The following is a 20,370-nucleotide window of genomic DNA, read 5'->3' as shown; positions in this document are numbered from 1 at the left end:
TTAATTTATGGCTTATCAAGTTTGCCACATTTGAAAATAGGAATGCGAGACAAACAACCATGAAAATTGGTCAATTAAAGGTTTTTTTAGTTTAGTTTATGTAAGCCCTAACCCTAGAAGAATTTTATTTAGAATTTTAGTAAATTAAGAAGAATCTTTGAGGACATTTTTAAAACATAAAGAGTGATTACAAATATACACACTACGTAATGTCCTTGTATAGCATTTTTGAATTCCAAAGATAAACCGGATGTTGGTCTGTTTATGAAAAAAACATTTTAAATATTCTATACATTTTGCAAACATATCACACGCCTCTTCGACATAAGATTTAAACCAAAACTATTCCTTGGTATCAACCATCTAAATAAACTTTAACTTTTAGTCTTAGTTTTTGGTTAACTTTTAATTTATTTGCTTAAAACATTATCTGTGGCTTAATTTTATATTCTATTTTCAGTGCCAAAAGTTTGTATGTACATTTTTTTTATCAATAAATCATGTTAAGACTGATATAATTTGTCGTTGAGGATGAGGGACCACAGCTTAACCCTGTTCGTTTGGAATTCGCTGGCCACGTGAACCTCGAAACCTTTTGAGGGAGCTGGCGCATTGGCGAATTCCTGGTAATCACAAATTCCGTTTGGACGTGACTGGAGCACCTCAATGGAACAGGGGGTCACTGACTCGACGCCTCGCGGTTTTCTACGAATGACAGTGATTCATTTAATATTATAATGCCCTCACTGCCCAATTATCCCACAATTATACTCACCCAATCTTGGCAAATTGCACAAAATAGTCCACAAACGAGTGGATTACCTTCGCCTCCGTGGAGTTGCGCTCAAAGTCAGGGAAAATCAGGGGACTACGGAACAGGTAGAGCAGATCATCGCAATGGACCACTCCGTATTTTCCAGTAACATTGGCGGAAGTGTAAGCAGTGGCGTAACTTAAGGGTCCTCGGTAGTTGAAGCTGTACAAGTAGAGAGGATTCGATGTATGGCAGACATCCTTGCGAATGGTATTATAAAGGGGCTGCTTAAAACCCCTATCCGAAATTAGCTGGCAAGTAAAAGAAGATCAAATAATAATCTTGGTAATAAGTGGAAGATCAATTAATAATTTTTGAAGATATCTAATTTATAATGAGTGAATGAAGCCATCTAGAATTATTGAATAAATCTGAAATTAAATACTTATTAACCAGTTATAAAGCTATTATTTACAATGTGTTAAGCTGGATTGAATAATGGATAATTGTATCGTTTAGTTTACCATAAACAAACAGTTTTGACTTACATCCATAAATCCCTGAACAGTTTCCTCATTGACTTCATGTTGGCCCCGGAAGTACTCCTCCACCAGGAGTTCCATGCTCTGGTTGAGCCGATCCTGGCTGAAATAGGCCGGGAACTCCATTAGCTCCTGCAGCAGCTCGTCGAAACGGGAGTTGAAGCTCTGGCAGAGTGTCTCGTTGCCCAGGATGTTCACCACCCGCACGGCACCCTCGCCGGGAACTGTGCCCAGGAGCAGGGGAATGGGAGGTCGCTCTCCCCGAGCCAGAGTGTCCCTGGGATGTTCGCCCAGAAAGGCCTCGGATCCCACTCCCTGCTCAACCACGGGTCGGAAGTTGGTCATGTGGTCCACATCCCAGAATTTAAGACCATCTCCGGCATCTAGGAGATGAGTGGCTGCCACCCTTCGAAGGGCCTTGGTTAACTTGGCAGTGCTCAAGTTGCGGGCATCTGACACCTGGGCAAACTCCGCCAGGAGACGAGCCTGCTCCAGAGGCTCTTCCGCAATGGCGAACGGCACATTGGCCGTGCCGCTCATGCTGATCACCCGATGGAAGAGGCCCTGGGATCTGGGGCTCAGCAGGTGCATGTGGGCAGCCACTCCTCCGGCACTCTGTCCAAAAACAGTCACTCTGTGGGGATCGCCTCCAAAAAAGCGAATGTTACGCTGCACCCAACGGAGGGCCAAATTTTGATCCTTCAGACCAAAGTTACCCGGCATGGCAGCATCCTGTGTGGAGAGGAATCCTTTGGGTGGGTTTAGAAAAGGAAATAAGAAACTTTGAAGTTACTTTCGCAACAGGAGCTCACCAAAGGGACCCAGTCTATAGGCCATGGTCACCAGGATCACTTCGCCCGAGTCCATAAAGTACTCAGGTCCTGTCACTCCTGGCCCCGCAGAGCCACCAAAGAAGCCTCCGCCATGAATGTAGACCATCACAGGCAGTGGTGTTTTTCTGATCTAAATGAAAGATTCATAAGTAAATTTTTAAACAGGAAGAAAAGGCTGAATCTCACCTCTGGTCTGTACACATTTAGGTAGAGGCAATCCTCCTTGCCGTAGATAACAGGAGTGGGCAGGAGATAGTTCTTCTGGATGCAGTCCATCTTCGGCTCACTGGCATCGTACACGCCCAGCAACTTCGGCATAACCTTGGGATTCTGGGGAACGGGAGATATCCTTTGGTGATTCTCATGGAGGGAACTCACACCATACTCACACTAAATCGCAGATCTCCAACTGGCGGCAGGGCGTAGGGAATGCCCATGAAGGCCTCGAACCGCTCGGACTGGAAGCCCTGGCGATGGATGCCCTTCAGGCAGCCCACGCTGGGCGGGCACACGGTGAGCCGGTCCAGCGGTGGTGGCCCACTGACCAAGGCCATGGATAGTTGGCCAAGAAGCATCAGCATCAGCAGCAGCAGCAGCAACAGTAGCGGCGCCCGTGGTTGAATCATCGCCGGCGGTCCACGAAGTGACTGAAAACAGAGCTAATGGATCATTAATTATGCATATCGATTGGTTATTTATGATCAATTTTGGGCCTTCCACCACTTTGTTTTGATTGGCCCAAGATGATGTCAACGTTAAATCGGTATTAGATGGATTTCTAAGTGATCGCTGGATCGCTCCTGATGGAAAAGCTGAACTCACTGCAAGTGCTGGTGGGGAGAAAATCTCGCGAAGAACCTTCCGCGACAGAGGCCCAAATCGATCTGACGGCATTCGAGGGCAGGCGTTTATTTTTTAATCGTGAAGAAAACTTTACTACACAGCCCGTCCGACTCTATCGTAGTGGCTCTCTGCCCACAATCTTGGCAGAGTGACTGAACTCGCTGTGGAAAATTTATACAGAGCAGGGCGATCAACGAGCTGGCTGCGGCTGGAGATCGGTTCACACGGCGTATGCTTGATCAGAGCGGATACCAATTGATCTGGAACTGCATCTAGCAGCGACCTCAGTCTCGAGCCAAATCTGGTTGGGGTAATTTGAAACACGCGCCAGAGCGACTAGAAAGTGTTTCCCGGTGAACGTTTGCATCGCAGCACTTATTACTCTGATCTGCGATCGAAACTTTCGCTTTTATCCTGTTCACCCATCAAATTAGGCTTCTAACGAACTTCCTAATAAATGACTCACGCGTAAAAGAAGCGCTTTTAATAGCAACCATAAATTAACTAATTATCAATAATATAAAAATAAAATAATATTTTATTTCTATTTTTTCCATTCTTTATTCAGATAAGACCTCTAATCAGGTATAGCTTTTATAACTTAATTATTGACAGGGGAAATCACACATAATCTTTTAGACAGGTGTGAAGTGATTACTTACTGTATTCCTTAATGCGATCTTTGCTCCCTGACTTTCGCTCTTATCCTCCCATAAAACCGCGTCACGCTTTCACTCTCTCTTATCAACTTCAACTGGTTCAACTTTAGACCGTAGAATGGAAAAAGTCTCCAGGCAAGATGTTTCCCCTATCGCGTGAGATTTATTACTCCCCGGATCGACGGCAATCTTATCTCACCGCATGTCGCCGGGCCTTTTATTCGCACTTAATCTCATTTCGTGCAGATTCTGCATATGTAAATTGACCTTCGAATGACAATTGGGAGATGGGGTAGCAGACTTTTAAAGAAATGGAACGCTGGTGGGGCGCAATTTACAATGCCTCAATGAAAATCTGGGGTATCTATAGCAGATCCCATTACAAGATCCGTTCCATTTAGCGAATTAAGCAGATTTATTTAGCTCACTCTTAAATTAACCCTTTCCAGATGAAATCGGACTGTGAAATATGTAAATTGCTTTATAGAAATAACTTTTTCCATATGGGATAGGCTGTAAGTTGCATACTACTCCGGATATCTTCCTCGTATTTTTCAGTGTTGCCACCAAAATGGAAGTAGTTGCACATTTTCTGATCCACAAAATCAGACGCCTTACAGGTAGAGCCTTCATAAAATATCCTAAAGGGATTGAAACAAATAAAAAAAACCTTTGATCTTATAGGTATTTCCAAGCTCACCCAGTTTTGGCAAAGTCCGTAGTTAGCGAAGTAATCCTTTGGACAACCTTGGCATCTAAAGAGTCCTTGGGGAAATCCTCGAAGAGAAACGGCATCCTAAGGGTGTGCAGACCGTCATCCATATGACCTGCTCCGAGTCCAAAGTCTTCATGTGTGGAGCCACCGTAAAATAGAGTAACTGAGTGCAGGCCTCCAAACTCAAAGATGTATATGGTCAGTGGATTCTTTTCTAGATCTGCAAAGCTCGCATAAGACGAAGCAGTTTCATAAATCGGATAATAAAAGTTAAAGTCCCCGGAGATTTCGGCCAGAGAGATCATGGTGTCATTGTTAAGACTGTCTCCCTGAAAACCATAGGCATCCAGTATGTCTCTGACCATATCTGTAGAAGTTCCCTCGGGAAGGTTGAGCACCATGGCCAGATGTTCTAGAAAGTTTTCATTGAAGGCAGCCATACGTTGGGGATCCGAAAAGGCGCGCAATAAGCTAAGGGAACCCTCGCCAGCTCGAGAATTCAAGCTAATTACCCAGGGCACCTGGTTAATCCGACCTTCCAGGTGGGCCTTCAGGGGATCTTCAACCAAGAAAGCATCGGGGGATCCCACCTCCTCCACGACAGGATGACTGTGTAGGTGGGGCACAGGGTCAAAGGTTATTAAACTGTCCACACTGAGGAGAAGTTTCATGGGATCCACATCTCGTAAAGCCTGGGCGAGATCCTCGGTACTGAGACTCTCCGCTCGATCGATGCCCATCTCCTTGGCCAGCTTCCTTGCTTGACTCAACGGGTCCTTGAGGACCGATACGGGTGCAATAAATGCGGTGCCAACCAAGGACATGGCTTTGTGAAAGAGACCTGCATAAAATGCACTATATATGTGAAATAAATGTTCAAGAGGAAATCGCCAACTCACCCTTGGAGCCCGGACTTATCATATGCAAATGTGTGGAAATCCCGCCTGCACTGTGCCCAAAAATAGTGACCTTCTGAGGATCTCCTCCAAATGTAGCTATATGTTGTTGTATCCACTGCAGGGCCAACCGCTGATCCTTTAACCCGAAATTTCCAGGCATGTTCTTATCGCCAGTGCTAAGAAAACCTAAATAATATTCTTGTAAAGTGAGAAGTTACTAATATATAGCCAGATCACTAACCAAAAGGACCAAGACGATAGCTAATTGATACCATAACAACCCTGCCGGTGTCCATTAAATACTCTGGTCCACTAGCCACTGGATGGGCAGAGCCAGTGAAGAAACCACCCGAATGAATGTAGACCATCACGGGCAGGGGATTATCATCTCTTTCCTAAGGCACAGAAATTAGGACATGACTGCTTGAAGGGATTAGGGTTTCTCGTCGTACCTTGGGTCTGAAGACATTCAGGTAGAGGCAATCCTCCACGCCCATCACAAGTCTGTCGTTTGCAAAGTAGTTCCTCTGCAGGCAGCTGTCTTGTGCCATTCCAGCATTGAGTACTCCCTCCCAGGCAGCAGACGGCACAGGATTCTAGGAACAATATATTAATTAAATCCTCCTGAATCCTCCAGTGTTTCCAAAAACCAATCCACCTTAAGACGTAGCGGACCAACTGGTGGCTGGGCAAAGGGAATGCCCATGAAGGCCTCAAACTCTCCACTTTGATATCCTGGCATCATTGTGCCTCGCAGGCAGCCTATATCCTTCAAGCACACATCCAAGGAATCGCCATAAGCAACAGCTAAAAATATCAGAGCTCCCACTCCGATGAACAGCATCTTGACACGATGCCAGTGGGCCCGATTAGAACTTGCATTTATACCCAATCTACTTGCCTAAAGTGTTGGCAAGCACCAATGCCTGTAATCTTGTCCAGAATTGATAACAGCAATTGTCGAATCCTAATAGGTTTTTATTTCTGTATTTTAAGTACAAAAGCGGGGGTAGGCTGCCCACCAAAGCTAAACGTATATGATACACAGATATTATGACGTCGATTTAGCCTAAACACGCATTCAAACCGAGCTTAACGATTAAGAGGTATAACTACAAGTATATATTGTCTATATAACATGGCGATTTAACTAACAGAGAACGATTCGATTTGGAGAAATTGATCTAAATTACAGCCTTTGAAACCAGAACTATTTTTAGAACTACGATCAAATGGGTGGTAGACTGCGGCGCTGCGTGGGCGTCAATTCCGGATGCCACATGTCCAGGATGAGCACAAGGCGGGCCTGGGTTCCATTGTGCCACACCTCGTGCTCGAAGCTGTCGTCGAATATGAACAGCTCACCCTCACGCCAAGTTCTAAAAATTGTAAAAAATTAATAACTTATTTATTGTAATTGTAAACGAATATATCAACTCACCTTTCCTGCTCTGCCACTCGTAGAGAGGTTTTCTCCGGCTCTGGAGCAACTAGCGTGAGGTGCGCCCTCAGGCGGCAATTGGTGGGTCCACAGTGCGGCCACACATGCGTCTTGGCCTGCATCACACTGAACTTCACCTGGCCGCGACGACAGCCGCTGGATTCGGAAAACTCCTGCAGCAGGCTACAGGTGATGGGAGTCCTGCGACAGTTGTCCTTCACGCGGCGCCCTTGGGCATACAGCTCGAACTGCTGCCACACTCCCTGGTCACGCAGCTGTTCTGCCTCATCCTCGAAGTATCCACTCTTGCCCAGCAGAGCCATCCCCTCATCCCGAATGGCGCGCCAATGGAGCTGCAGTTTCTCCAGCTGCCGCTCGTAGCCCGTCTCCTTGGACTGCCAAAAAGACTGGGCCTTCAGCCTGGGCTCATTGTACAGTGATCTCTGATAGAGGCTGGCAAAGAACCCTTTTGCTACACCTTTCTTATAAACATCCAGGGCTTCCGACTGCCTGGACAAGCGTTGTAGGGTCTCACCCAGCGACAAATAGAAGAAAGCCTCCTGGGTGCCCTCCTCCTGGGACTCCACTGCATATTTGAGATAGGGCAGAGCCTTGACGTAGTCTCCACGCAGCTGCCTGAGAGCCAGTCCGTAGTGAAGTTGAGCCACTGTATTGGTTGGCCACTGTTTCAGGGTTTCCAATGCCACCTTTTCCACCTGCTGAAGACTGATGGGCAATCATAAGGTGGTTGGGGTTCAAAGCCTCTGCCTCACCTACTTGTTGACCATGAGATGGGTGAGTGAGAGTTGGTTACGCAGCCGCGGATCCTTGGGCAAACGCTCGATAAGCAGCTCGTGAATGTTGGTTGCCTGGCGGTGGTGACCTGAAAACCAAGAAGCCGTGAAAGTAGCGATATAGGTAGAAAGGAAATCCCCGTTCTCACCCAAAAATCTCAAGTTCTCAATACAGCTTTCGCCAGCAGATGTAAATTCCTGGTCACTGATCACCAGCTCGCCAAAGGCCAGGTATCTTTTGTAGGCATCAATGGCTTCCCACAGGCGCTGGTTGCTGCGCTCCTTCTTGGACAGGAGCTCCAGGATGCGGGCTCTTCCCAAATGGGCCAATGGCTCGTGCGCAAAGTTGGTGGTGAGCGTGTTAAAGGATCGCAGGGCTTGGGCATAGTTCTTTTGGTGGGGATATTAGTTCGCGGTTCGCCAGCCAAAACACAAAAAAGGGGTTAGACAAAGGACGAGAAACATGCAATTAGTACAAAATCATTCTATCAAGAAACGAAACGCAGTTGCCAGCGGCTAAAAGGATGAGCCCATGCCCAAAGATTCAGCCAGTGGGTGTGTATTGGTTGGCGGAACTGGTCATGAGTTCATCCTATCCAAATTAACCCACTGAAAAGTGCATTTCTACAAATACATATCTAAGGTTAAATCTTAGTTGCTCTTACGTGGCTAAACAGTTATAAGATCTAATGAACTTGACAAGCAAAACATAAACTAAAGCTTTGAAATGAGTTGTGTTTGTGATTGTTATTTAGTGATTGTTGAGCTGGAGATATATCGAAGATATGTCAAAGTTCCTTGGGTTAATCCTGGTTAAATGCACACCATCGATTGCGACCTACCTCCCTAATCATCTCCTCGTTGGCCTTTCGCAACTCCTGCTCGAAAGAATCCTCTTTCTCTGCCGGAGCAGCGGCAGCTTCTTTCGGCTTGATTTCTGTTTTGGGGATTGAAATCCGAATTATAATGTGATTTAAAAATAAACAGAGTAGTGAAATTTTGAACGGTTACGGCCTAAAGAGCTCCACCTTATGTTATGTGAGTTGATTGTTTGTTTCCTACAGCTAGCACTTACGATCTGTTATGTATAGCGATCGGTTTGTCGTGTGTCTTAAAGTAGAGTGTTTACGATAACTTAAGTGATCGATCGAAAGTATGTCGGATGGAGTATGGAATCGGGTGCTCATCGACAGACGTGGTGATTTGTGCGTTTAGTAATTACGTGTCCAGCTGGGGTCGTCGGAGTCAGGATCGCTCTCGAACTCCTTGACGGGCAGACGGCCGTACTTGGCCTCCAGCCGGTTCATCAGATCGGCGTCGTCCACGTCGGAGATCTCGTCCTCCTCGTCGGTGATTTCCTCATCGCTATCATCCTCATGCTCGTAGTCCTCGATGGCTCCGTCCTCGTACTCCACATAGATATCGCTGGGACCGGCCTGCTGTTCCGGCTCCTGTTCCTTTTCCTTCTCCTTCTCCTCGACTTTGGTTTCCTTTGCGGGCTCCTTGGCGGACTTGTACATGGAGTTCAGCTGCTCGAAACTCTCGAGCACATAACCGCCAACGGAGGCCACGTTGTCGTCGCTATCGTGTCGCACCATCTCCTCCTCCTCCTCGATGTCGCTGATCTCCACCTCGATCTCCTCCTCGATCTCGATTTCCTCCTCGGAGTATTCTTTTTGGACAATGGGATATGACTTAAATTAAAACCCTGGACTTGGCCAGACTTATCATATAGCTCTGGCCTACACATCACTTGGCAATCAAGTGATCTGAAAGCAACTTCGGCTGGCCGAAGTTTTGGCAATAATAATTCACATCTCCAACCATCGTCCAGCAGGGGAAGCTCCTCCACATCGTCGGGTATGTGGTCCTCGGCCGTGGCAATCGTCAATCTCCGCCTCATTATGGCCTCTGGTGCGGGCTCATCCTCAGCTGTGCATTCACCACGGGAGATTCGTACGTTATTCGAGTTAAGGGATTATTAATCGAGCAAGAACAAAGCCATACAACAATTTCCGTACATACATACATGGTGGAATAATTTAAACAAAGCTGTGACTACAATCAGATTCAAGAAATAATAATAAATCATAATCAAAATAAGCTAATTGAAGAAAGTGCAAAATAATGAGGGGTCGTGGGTTCTCAGAGTAAAATCAAAGAGAAACCAGGCCCCCAAGTTTGTTTTAGTTCTGTTAATACATCGATAATCGAACACGAGACATTGAGATCATTTTTTAATTCTACCAATTGCTTGGTGGGTTAGAATGGAAAGCGGCGCTTAGTAATGATTACTCAAAAGATTCCCCAGAGTAAGGATTATTCGTTAGCATAACATCTGGCGTGCTTGGCGGATATAGATAGAGATCAAGATCAAGAGCATTGAGCGGAATACAAAGAGCGGAGATTTGGGGAGCAGATCAGCATTGAAGACTCACTTGTATTTGGACTTTTCCTTATCAATACAAGGCGTGAAACTAAGGCAAGTGCAACGCCAACGCCAAATTTAACGGCAACTGTAAATGAGTCAGGTTTTAGTATCAGAAAACAAACAAATACCTTTTGCACTTTCTTGTACAATTTTGGTTTCAATGTTCTTGGTTTTGTGGGTGTTTTTTCTTTTTTCGTTTTTTTTGGAGTAAGGTGGAGCAATTCTGTCTGTCAGTTCTTAAGGTTCTAGGCCTGCGAGATCCGTTAACCGTTCAAGTGTTCATTCCATCCTTACTTACGTGATGCCAACCAAGAGGAGCCCTCTTCTTTGGGCTCCTCCTCATCATCCTGGTCTTGATCCTGCTCCTGGCTATCTACGGCTTGTGCTGGCTCGGGATCGTTTTCAAACTGCTGATCGAGGGACTCAAAGTCGTCATCATCGGCATCATTATTGTCTTGTTCCTGAAATAAAGGTTTAAATCACAAATATTAAACGTGAAGTACTAACTTTTGAATAGTCAATGCTACTCACCACATCATCATCATCATCGTCATCATCCGCGGCGGGAACACTCTGTGCTGCAGATTGTGATCTGGGCGGCTCAACGGACTCTTCGACCTCCTGCTCCTGCTCCTCTTCGTCCTCATCATCCTCTTCCTGCTGTAGAAATATAAATTTTGTTTAGAAAAAGGTTTTTTTTAGTAATTATTGATTTTAACCTCTTCAGCTTCTGATGGTGGGGCTTCAGTGGATTCTACAGCATCATCATTATCAGCTTCAGGTTCAGCTTCCTCCTCTTCTTCATCTTCCTCGTCTTCAGCTTCATACTCGGCGGTGGCTTCCGTGGTGGCCTCCACAGTGGCTTCCACAGTGACCTCCACAGTGCCTTCGTCGTTATCCTCCTCATCATCTTCCTCTGCGGTTATGTTTTCACCCGCATTGTTCTCCTCGTCTTCGTCCTCCTCATCTTCATCTTCTTCATCTGCCTCTGGTTCCTCCTCCTCAGCTGGCTCTTCCTCCTCTTCTATTTCTTCTTCTAATTCTTCAGAAAGGGGTTCTTCTTCTGGAATGATAAGGTTTTTAACAATTTCGGCAAAGGAAAAAATAGTAAAACCCACCTTCTTCTTCATGATCATCATGCTCATCATCGTGCTCATCATGATCGTCATGCTCATCCAAGGCTTCTCCCGAGGGTTCATGGACATCATGGGCATCATGCTCATCTCTATGTTCATCCACCCAACCATCAAAGACTTTGGAGAAACGCGACTCCGACAGAGGAGTGTCCACTAAAGGAAAACACTCTTAGTGCAATCATTACATCTTAATAATTCCAAGACTTACGATCCTCCAGCCCGCGGTTCTCCATGATGATCAGACCCACCAATCCCAGCAGCACGGCCATCAGACCGAAGAATATGATCTTGGCGCACCAGTGACCCCCGGTTCCGTGTTCGTGGTGCACGTGCAGGTGGAGATCTTCGTTTCCCATCTTTGTAATGTGAACGCCGTGCGACGACTCGTCGTCATCTGAGATCGCAACGTTGCATGATAGTGAGTAACAATAAGCACATGTGATTACAAACAGTTTAATTGAATGCACCTTCAGGCGCCGTGGGGATGGATTTACATGGATTTAGTATCTGTGCGAGACATTTAATTAATTTGGCAAAGCATTCAGGGGTTGGTGGGGAATTGAGATCGAGATGCAGGGTATGTTTTTCTACCTTGAAAGCTGGACTGACGCAGAACAGTCACATCGCCCTCGGACTTGCGATCATCTAGACAAAAACGTTAGTTACAATGAGATACGATATACGGTGTACCGGCTTGACAAACTGATAAGAGGACGAGGGGTTTTGTTTATGCCTAAATATGCGCAACAATAAACAAAGAAGCCGCCAGTCATGCTCTTGGGCAGATGGCCAAGTGAAAATAAATGGCTTTACATATAACCGTTGGCTACTTATTCGGTGCGGTGGGTGTAATGGCCCCAGCAATTTCACGGAAGCATCATCTAGATTCATGATCTCCGTTGCATTGGATTCAATTTGCCGCCGAGGTGACTTCTCCTCGCTCGAGGTGAGTTCTCCATCCTCAGGCGCGGAGAACTATCTCCCAGAGAGGCAGAAAGAGAGTGAAAGATAAGAGGATTTCCCCAGGGACGGGGAACATCTGTGTGCCTCGAATAAAGATATATATCTTCGTAAAGATAAATCAAAGAAAACCACTCTCTCTATTTTCGATTTTTGCACCCCGATTCAATGCCCTTCTGCAGGCCTTCTGCGAAGCAAATGAAATATCCACTTCTTGGTCCCCCGCACACGTCATGCATATATTTTCCTGCTCGATCGGCACACGCATAGCGACAGAAAACAGGCGAGATGTATAATTTTATATAATAGGGCAAAGTTATTTTTAAAGGCACTCGACAATATTATTATGCTAATAAAAGAAATGAACTGCTTGCTACGCGGCGGCAGCGGCGACGAAAAAACGAATTTTACACCAAGTAACGGCTTATCCGGTGGGATTTTGAAAGGTAACCGTCAAGGACTTACCGCGTTTCCGGCGCTTATCCTTTCGCTTTCGCGGCTGCACATCGCCCGACATTTTGCTCGACAAGCACTAGATTTATGCCAATTTGATGGAGAGCGGTTTGTTTTTCCTTTTTGAGCGGAGCGGGCAAAGCGGGCGATCTTGATCGGCGAACGGCACGTTACTAAATGTGAATACCGCTCGCGCCGTGCGAAAATTATTTATAAAGCGGGCGGCGCTGCCAGATCCGGTGGCAAAGATGACAGCTAGAGATGGAAGGTTGTTGGCCGATATTTAATAAATATTTTAACATATTAAAATTAGTATTGAGTTACATTTTTGCAAGTAAATTATATTCATCTACTTTATATAAGATGAAATTTTAAGTCTGAAATTGTAAATCCAAAACCTGACTGTAACTAAAATAGAAAAAACAAATATCTCTTTCATTGACTCCCTTCTATGAATGAATATCAAATTAAAAACTTAATCTTTCCTAGAGTGCTGTATCTCAAATAGAAAATAAACCTTTTTCATAGTCTTCCTTCTTCTTCCTATCAAAATAAAAACTTGTTTTTTCCTAGAGTGCTGTATCTCAAAAAGAAAGATTTCTTTTTCATCGACCTCCTTCTATATAATTACAAACTTATTTTTTCCTGGAGTCCTTACAGGGGAATCCCAAAATATCCAATTATACCGATACTAGGTAAAATCGCATTACTAATCTGAGTGTGTCACCAGTTCAATCATGACACATAAACTATACAACGTTCTTATCTTTGCGTGTGTTTCATCATTGTTTTCATTTGAGTTTTAAATGCATAATACTACCTAACAATCTAATTCAAAAATTTATATTAATTTTATTATAAATTAACGTAGATAACCGCTTAAAAAAGTAATTCAAAATGTAAAATTCATGCGCAATGTGGACCAAAATGTCGTGCTCCTGCGTGCTAGAGAAGTGCGTCACGCGCCCATCTCGAAGAGAACCTACCCCGAGCCCAAGAAAAACAAGAAAACAATACACAATTGTGCGACGGTGGTGCAGACGTTCTCCGTGTGATCCGATCAAACGGACCAGGAGACCAGGCGACTAGGCTAAATCCGGAGGTCAGCGGTACTAATGGCCGGCGACATGTCGATCGGCTGTGCGGCACTGAAGCGTTCCAGCAAGCTGAGGTCCTGCACCAGTGCCGCCGACACGGACTCAATGCGGGTGCCCAGCGACCACAGGGACAACGGGAGCCTGGTGAAGCCGCCTCCCATTCCGCCCCAGAATATGCGGGGCGGCCTGCGGGTCTACAAGATCGTCATCCTTGGCGACGGAGGCGTTGGAAAGTCAGGTGAGATATCTCGGTTACCCCAAGAAAGTGCCCAGTTATCACTGCGCACTTTGATTGTGCCTGCGAAAAATCAATAAATTATCTCAATTTCTTTTACGCTTTGTTTTGGCCACCCCGCCAACGCGCCACCCAACCACCCACCGCCCCCTGAAAACGACGACGAAACCCGAACAGCTGTCACCCTTCAGTTCGTGAGCCACAGTTTCCTGGACTACCACGACCCCACAATTGGTGAGTAAGGCGTAGGGCGACCGAGGACCATCCCCCCTCTAAATGTATACCGGTTTTTCCCCCGCAGAGGACTCCTACCAGCAACAGGCGGTCATCGACAATGAGGCCGCCCTGCTCGACATCCTTGACACCGCCGGCCAGGTGGAGTTCACGGCCATGCGGGACCAATACATGCGGTGCGGCGAAGGTTTCATCATCTGCTACTCGGTCACCGACCGCCACAGCTTCCAGGAGGCCTCCGAGTACCGAAAACTGATCACCCGAGTGCGCCTGTCCGAGGACATCCCGCTGGTTCTGATCGCCAACAAGGTGGACCTGGAGTCGCAGCGTCGCGTGACCACCGAGGAGGGCAAGAACCTGGCCAACCAGTTTGGCTGCCCCTTCTTCGAGACCTCGGCCGCACTACGACACTACATCGACGATGCGTTCTACACACTGGTCCGCGAAATCCGGCGCAAGGAGATGCAAAAGGCCCTGGGCACAGACTCCAACTCGGAGAAGATACACACGGGTCGCAGGAGCCGCTGGTGGCGCATCCGATCCATCTTCGCTTTAGTGTTCCGGCGCAGGCGAAACCTCAACTAGACCCAGGATGCTGATTTCTTTGAACGAGTGCAATATTAACCACACATACGAGTATTTTTTGTTCGCTATATACACGGTTTGTATATAGCATAACGCCCATCAGATACAACCTACAAGAATTTAGCGATCGAGGAGGAAATCTAATTGTTACGGCCACAGTGGTTTATTTATTATTTGTTAAAAAAAACTATCTAAAGTACTTGTTGTTGAAAAAGATGGCGAGGCGGTAGAGCAGCGATAGAGTATATCAATACGTTTAAGCACCGATCCAAAAGATACATATTAACAATGCACGTACATATGTTTATGTAGTAAATATTACTAACGTTGATTCCTAGACGAAAGCGATTAAGGAAGTGTGGCAATTGGCCGAAGCTCAAAAGCATTTAAATTCAGCAAGATCGAAGGGGTGAGCGTAAGCCCCTAATGAACAATCTGATAACTCTGAATCCTAGCCAGGAGATTAACCCAAATGCCAGTTGCCAAGTGAGCAGAGCGGATTAGCAGACGATTTTTAAACTTATGTATGTACGTATTTACCCAGAAGACACGCACATGACATACGACACAAGCAACACATTTAACTAATCGAATAAATGTTGAATTTAATGTATACTAATATTATAAATCGAACGATCGACCTAAGTATGTAAAACGCGGGAACATTGCAAATAACGAAAGATGAATGAGAGTGTACGTTTGTTCAGATCCAAGCCCAAATTGATAACGATAATTGATAATTTAAGCCCACGTCAGCCGATGCATTTGTTGTTTAAGTTTGAGAAATGTTTATTGTTTATATTGTTAAGGACACGTGTTACGCCTAAGTTTATTTATTATTAGTTTAACCAATCTGTTGATTACTTTTTAAACAAGCAGCCTCACATCACGATTTCTAAGCATTCACCATGAGTTCCTCTCATCAATGTTAACTGTATCACCAGAAACGAAATACTAACACGACTTAAATTACTCTGTTTGTTACGTGATCCCCAAGAAGTTGGGCGGACTACCATAATTAATTGTTATTGCAAATCATTTCAAGTAATCCAACAGATCGACTTACGCAAACAACAGCTTAACGAAAACGAGTAATCAAATGCGTGTAGAAATATAAAGAGAGAAAAGCTTTCGCAGAAAGTAAAGCGATTAAAAAAATACGTTTTAAGAAAAGTATTGGGAACTATATGTTCATTGCACTTTGCCATGTCCATGTCGTTTCGAAAACGTCATACCTGTTCGGGAAGCAAAGCCAATAATAATGGATTGTAATACCTATTTGAGAGAAAACCAAAACATTTTGATCCATAATGTTATGTACATTTTAAATGTAAAAAAATGAAATACAAAAGCACAAAATAAACAAAAACAATCCCCTCAATAAAGATTTTTTTGGAACCCCGTTAACGGTGCTAGTTTTTATTTGATGGGGTCTTCTAATTTTGTGGGGGATAAACAATGACAAAATTTCGACGATACGGGATTTGACGATCCTCTGGTGACTTCATCTTAGATCTTCAAGGATGAAATGATATCTCCGTTTTCCGATTCCTCCTTATCAAGGGTCCTTCGTTATTTTGTTGAATATTTTTATCAGAGTCCTAGGTCAGGTAACTGGGTAACTGACCTAGGATTATTATTTTACTGATATTAAGGACTTTTCCCAGCCAAATTAAACAGTGAGTTAAACCAAGAGTAGATCAAATGTACTGTTTATTCATAAGTATAATATAGTTTGGTTGTATCTGATGCATCTTCGAGTTTTTCAACTTCTGTGTGAGAATTACACGATTGACGGTACAAAATACAAAAAAGAGACATACACATATGTACTGTATAGTATAATTATATGTATATTCGTATTTTATAAAATCATAAAATACTCTTCATATAGTTTGGTTGTTTTGTAGTATCTTTTTTTATGTTTTCCACACGTTTTAATGCAAAGTACAAATATTAAAAACTCGCTTAATGCGCTCGAAATAGTTGTTTCACTTCATCAAAATTTCTCCCTTTTAGCTTCTCCCACGCGAAAACTGAATGCATCTCATTTGTGGCTTACGTTTAGTTTAATAAACATTTATCGTTTTTGTTTTGTGTTTAGTTCGGTTCTTGTAATGTAGTTTCACTTGCATCTTCTTCTATTGGCGGTCTGGTCTCTCAGTATCTGATAGATTTAAAGGGAACATAACTCTCATCTTATCTTCTCGTCGCCTAAGCTTGCCTTGGACCCCGGGGTCCAACTTTTAATTCCGATCGATTCCACTGCTTCACCTACTTCACCCACCCTCACATGCAATACAATCTCATCCTGCCACAGCCGGCTACACTCGACAACATTGATCACGAAATTAAAGAACATCATACATCAAGGAGGGGTGGACAGAAACGGACACAACTTGAATATGTTTACATATATCGATATATATTTGCTTGCAGTGGCTGACTGATCGATCTGCTCTGCCCTAGGGTTACAAATAATAATGCCATAGTTATTACTGTGTTTACTTCGGTTTATAACTACACTAGACTGTATATAAAATCAAATCCGCATTTGACATTCTACTTGATGCTGTCTTCCCTTCTTCCGCTGCTCCCTCCGCCGATATTCTAGCTCTTGCTCTGATTCTGGTGTTTCTGCTCATGTTGTTGCTGTTGGGTGGTGCAGCTTCGTGTATCCGATGTTGTGGTTCTTGTTGTTGTTGAGTGGTTGTTCAGCTCGTTATTGTTGTAAAAGGTGTGTATGTGTTCGTGTGTGTGTGTGTGTATGCTGTTGTTGTTGCTGTGTGTGGTAAAGATTTTCATGTTGTTGATTTGCTCTTTTAGAGCAAAAGGCATCTGGTCTTCTTCCTCTTTTTGACTTGCAGCGCGGCCCTAGTTGCCGTCTCGAAAACCTCCCGCACACCCTCCTTGGACTTGGCCGAGCACTCCAAATAGGCAAAGGCATTTATCTTCTCGGCCATGGCGCGACCCTCCTGCGGCTTCACCGGCTCCTGCTTCATTTTTGCTAGATCCTGTGAAAACGATTTAATTAGCACTTCAGTTTCAACAGAGGTCAACGGTGCGAATACTTACCCGAATTGTGTTAGGATCATTTCGCAAATCTTTCTTATTGCCTACCAAAATGATTGGAACATTTGGACAAAAGTGCTTGACCTGCAAAAATAAATAATGATATTAGATACATTTTTGGAATCATTTATAGACAAAGGTCTTAATTCTGTATATACTTCTAAGACAATAACTAAGTGTAATTATTAATTAAAAGTGATGAAACCTCTAAAACCTTTGTAGATAAGAAATTGGAGTCATCAACCCTTTGACGCAAGGTTGCTAGCTATTCGAAAACAAATTGTGAACCACCACGAATTACTAGTAATTAGTAACCAGGAGAAAAAAAATCGAGTATGTTTACATTAAGATAAAAAAACAAAACATTAAGATAAAAAAACAAAAAAATTACAAACAATCTATTCTATTTTCAAAAAAATTCGAATAAATTCTATACAATTTTAAATATATCTTGACTTAAGATGGTAAGGATTTGTAAAACTACCTAAGGTTCTTGAAGTTGCCCTGTAACTTGCAGTAGTACTCACCTCTGGTGTCCATTTTTCAGGAATATTTTCTAGCGAATCGGGTGAATCCACTGAGAAACACATCAGTATAACGTCAGTGTCGGGATAACTCAGCGGTCGTAGTCTGTCGTAGTCCTCTTGCCCGGCCGTATCCCACAGGGCCAGCTCCACCTGGAAATTGGATGAATATTATGAATGGGGATTGCAGTTGCAGTTGTGTCATCATAGCGGTAGAGATATGTGTTTCTGGGCTTTGGGGGATGGGGAGTACGAGTTGGGAGACAAGACAACTTCAAACCGAAGATAGCGGGAGAACGAACTTGCTTATGAGCAAGGAACTTGGCGGAAATGCCAAACGAATTAATCACATCGAAGCGAGGCGAAGTAGAATGACGTGAACCGTGTGTATGTAAACGCTATCCAAACAGAAATACAAACAGAAACTGAAAACCATCGTATCGCCATCGTATTGCGCAGCAAAGGCAAACACTGTTTATTTCAAAAAGCCCCTCAAAATATTGGGAATCCGAATGGAATATATGGCTATAGTCAAATCATGACTTAATGCCCCTTGGAAATCGCACATTACATTCGGGAGAGTGGGAAACAGAGTACAGGTAGGCAGAGAGAGTAAAATGAGAGAGAGAGAGAGAGCGGGGGGCGGCGCAACGCGTAAAACTGTATGTGCGCAACGGACTTGTATAAGACAAATACAAAATAAAAGAAAAGAAAACGAGCGGAAGGAAGGGAGCAGTTCTACTGGTATAAGTGTAGCCAACTCTCTGTTTTAGTGTGTGTGTGTGAGTGTGGGGAAATGTGGCCAAGTGTGACTTAATCACTGCTATCAAAAGTGGGGATTCTTCTTCCGAAAATTCAAAATTTGCACTACCTAAAAGATCTAGTTTTTCCAGACACCTTTCTTTTATTTGTGTCTGTGGGAATCAGGCGATATTGACTCATTTTCTTTACAAGGGAATGCGAATGGGAATAAAAGGAAAGGCTGTAGGTGTGGGTGAAGTTGTGGGTGGCACAAACAAGAGAACAATAAACACACACCCATGGGAACACGAATACAATCGCAGACAGAAAGTGTAAAGAGGATACTCGCACTTGAAACGCGAATGAATTGAATGCACATACAAATTATAAAACGAGATCAGATGATTATCACTCAGGTTCTACAGGGTGGGGTTATCGGGGGGCGGGGGAGTTTAGGGGCTTCAAGGGGTTGGAAAAGCTTACCTGTTTGCCATCCACCTCGATGTCGGCCACATAATTCTCGAACACGGTGGGCACATAGACCTCGGGGAACTGATCTTTGCTGAAGACAATCAGAAGGCATGTTTTACCGCAGGCACCGTCGCCGACAATTACCAATTTCTTGCGAATCGTCGTCATTGGAAGTTCTGCAAAGGCAAAATCAAATTGTAGAAGATGCAACAGTGCAGTAGGGTCCGAATCCGAATCCGAGTTCCCGTTCGCCGTTCAGTTCTGTTTAATTTATTCGCGAAAACTGAGCAAACTGTTCAAAATTATCAAAATGAAAAAGCCACACACAGGCACAACACACACACGCGCGCGCGCTCGCTCTCATTTGTAGCCCTCTCCCGCTCGCACACACACTTAGTCATACTCGCGACTGGACGATCTAATAGTCAAAAGTGTGGGGTTCTTTCTTTCTGGCCATTGTCCATTGTCCGTTGGCCGAGTTTTCCCGTTTTCGTCGCTTTCTCGTTTTTCGCATTTTCCTTTGGTCGCGTCATAGGGCCGCCCGCTTCTCCACCCCTCTCTCTCTCACACTCCGCTCCAGGAAACTCCTCGCCTCGTCCCGCTCTCGTATTATTCCAAAAACATCTCATCATCCACTCGCGCTACATACATTTGTGTGTGTGTCTGGCTGGGCGTGCGTGCATCTGTGTGCGTGCTGTGTGGAATTTTTTCACTGCTCTTCCACTTACAATTTATATTGGTGATTTCACAACACTCAGCACGAATTCGACACTTAATTTGCTTACAAAATGGCACAAATTTGTTGATTCTTATGCGTCTACCGTTTAGCTATATCGTATAAAAGTTAATGCAATTACAAAAATTCGAATTGAACTCGACGATTTTTTCCCATGCAAAATGACGATGAACAATGTTCATCCGTTTCATTTCTCGGTAGCGCGATGAACGTTC

At 44.3% G+C, this 20,370-nt stretch overlaps 4 protein-coding genes across 15 annotated transcripts; 1 reads left to right on the top strand and 3 right to left on the bottom strand.

Moving 5' to 3' along the window:
• Positions 1-391: 391 nt before the first annotated feature.
• LOC108048856 lies at positions 392-6,089 on the bottom strand. Its single transcript, XM_044457843.1, has 13 exons — positions 5,904-6,089; positions 5,698-5,841; positions 5,487-5,640; positions 5,246-5,431; positions 4,332-5,187; positions 4,122-4,272; positions 2,952-3,041; positions 2,519-2,788; positions 2,316-2,459; positions 2,109-2,259; positions 1,303-2,045; positions 776-1,065; positions 392-705 (listed from the first exon to the last, which is right to left on the bottom strand). The coding sequence occupies exons 1-13, from the start codon at positions 6,087-6,089 to the stop codon at positions 504-506; spliced, it is 3,567 nt and encodes a 1,188-aa protein (XP_044313778.1). The 3' UTR covers positions 392-503.
• Positions 6,090-6,202: 113 nt separating this feature from the next.
• On the bottom strand, positions 6,203-12,644 carry LOC108048937 (aspartyl/asparaginyl beta-hydroxylase). 12 transcript variants are annotated; one of them, XM_017129897.1, is made up of 15 exons: positions 12,473-12,644; positions 11,639-11,692; positions 11,256-11,441; positions 11,030-11,200; positions 10,631-10,974; positions 10,443-10,571; positions 10,210-10,372; positions 9,919-9,996; positions 9,305-9,412; positions 8,703-9,152; positions 8,323-8,417; positions 7,630-7,870; positions 7,464-7,569; positions 6,687-7,412; positions 6,203-6,624 (listed from the first exon to the last, which is right to left on the bottom strand). In XM_017129897.1, exons 1-15 carry the CDS (start codon positions 12,522-12,524, stop codon positions 6,474-6,476), a joined length of 3,054 nt encoding a protein of 1,017 aa, XP_016985386.1. In that variant the 5' UTR covers positions 12,525-12,644; the 3' UTR covers positions 6,203-6,473. The 12 variants fall into 12 exon arrangements, with proteins under 12 accessions (XP_016985386.1, XP_016985388.1, XP_016985387.1 ...); XM_017129899.1 differs by having other exon boundaries at positions 10,443-10,568; XM_017129898.1 differs by having other exon boundaries at positions 10,631-10,971.
• Positions 12,645-13,440: 796 nt separating this feature from the next.
• LOC108048911 (GTP-binding protein Rit2) lies at positions 13,441-16,804 on the top strand. The gene is made up of 3 exons (XM_017129863.2): positions 13,441-13,795; positions 13,970-14,026; positions 14,094-16,804. The coding sequence occupies exons 1-3, from the start codon at positions 13,576-13,578 to the stop codon at positions 14,609-14,611; spliced, it is 795 nt and encodes a 264-aa protein (XP_016985352.1). The 5' UTR covers positions 13,441-13,575; the 3' UTR covers positions 14,612-16,804.
• LOC108048912 (ras-like GTP-binding protein Rho1) lies at positions 16,296-20,363 on the bottom strand. Its single transcript, XM_017129864.2, has 5 exons — positions 20,148-20,363; positions 19,432-19,595; positions 18,211-18,360; positions 17,687-17,767; positions 16,296-17,625 (listed from the first exon to the last, which is right to left on the bottom strand). The coding sequence occupies exons 2-5, from the start codon at positions 19,585-19,587 to the stop codon at positions 17,434-17,436; spliced, it is 579 nt and encodes a 192-aa protein (XP_016985353.1). The 5' UTR covers positions 19,588-19,595; positions 20,148-20,363; the 3' UTR covers positions 16,296-17,433.
• Between the last annotated feature and the right edge of the window lie 7 nt (positions 20,364-20,370).

The sequence above is a fragment of the Drosophila rhopaloa genome, unplaced genomic scaffold (genome assembly GCF_018152115.1).
Source record: "Drosophila rhopaloa isolate 14029-0021.01 unplaced genomic scaffold, ASM1815211v1 contig_115, whole genome shotgun sequence".
Taxonomy (NCBI): domain Eukaryota; kingdom Metazoa; phylum Arthropoda; class Insecta; order Diptera; family Drosophilidae; genus Drosophila; species Drosophila rhopaloa.
The sequence above is the reverse complement of the archived record's forward strand: the minus strand, read 5'-3'. Positions and strand labels throughout refer to the sequence as shown.

What these genes read in the sequence shown, in the direction of transcription:
- LOC108048856 (XM_044457843.1), bottom strand. Translation starts at nt 6,089, where the DNA reads ATGCTGTTCATCGGAGTGGGAGCTCTGATATTTTTAGCTGTTGCTTAT. An exon ending in ACGGACTTTGCCAAAACTGG is followed by an intron (nt 4,273 to 4,331) that starts GTGAGCTTGGAA and finishes CAATCCCTTTAG; the next exon opens with GATATTTTATGAAGGCTCTA. An exon ending in TTGGAGATCTGCGATTTAGT is followed by an intron (nt 2,460 to 2,518) that starts GTGAGTATGGTG and finishes CCCGTTCCCCAG; the next exon opens with AATCCCAAGGTTATGCCGAA.
- LOC108048912 (XM_017129864.2), bottom strand. Translation starts at nt 19,587, where the DNA reads ATGACGACGATTCGCAAGAAATTGGTAATTGTCGGCGACGGTGCCTGC. An exon ending in TCGAGGTGGATGGCAAACAG is followed by an intron (nt 18,361 to 19,431) that starts GTAAGCTTTTCC and finishes TCCAATTTCCAG; the next exon opens with GTGGAGCTGGCCCTGTGGGA. An exon ending in ATGATCCTAACACAATTCGG is followed by an intron (nt 17,626 to 17,686) that starts GTAAGTATTCGC and finishes TCGTTTTCACAG; the next exon opens with GATCTAGCAAAAATGAAGCA.
- LOC108048911 (XM_017129863.2), top strand. Translation starts at nt 13,576, where the DNA reads ATGGCCGGCGACATGTCGATCGGCTGTGCGGCACTGAAGCGTTCCAGC. An exon ending in CGGAGGCGTTGGAAAGTCAG is followed by an intron (nt 13,796 to 13,969) that starts GTGAGATATCTC and finishes AAACCCGAACAG; the next exon opens with CTGTCACCCTTCAGTTCGTG. An exon ending in CTACCACGACCCCACAATTG is followed by an intron (nt 14,027 to 14,093) that starts GTGAGTAAGGCG and finishes TTTCCCCCGCAG; the next exon opens with AGGACTCCTACCAGCAACAG.
- LOC108048937 (XM_017129897.1), bottom strand. Translation starts at nt 12,524, where the DNA reads ATGTCGGGCGATGTGCAGCCGCGAAAGCGAAAGGATAAGCGCCGGAAA. An exon ending in ACGATGATGATGATGATGTG is followed by an intron (nt 10,373 to 10,442) that starts GTGAGTAGCATT and finishes CCTTTATTTCAG; the next exon opens with GAACAAGACAATAATGATGC. An exon ending in CGACGACCCCAGCTGGACAC is followed by an intron (nt 8,418 to 8,702) that starts GTAATTACTAAA and finishes TCCCCAAAACAG; the next exon opens with AAATCAAGCCGAAAGAAGCT.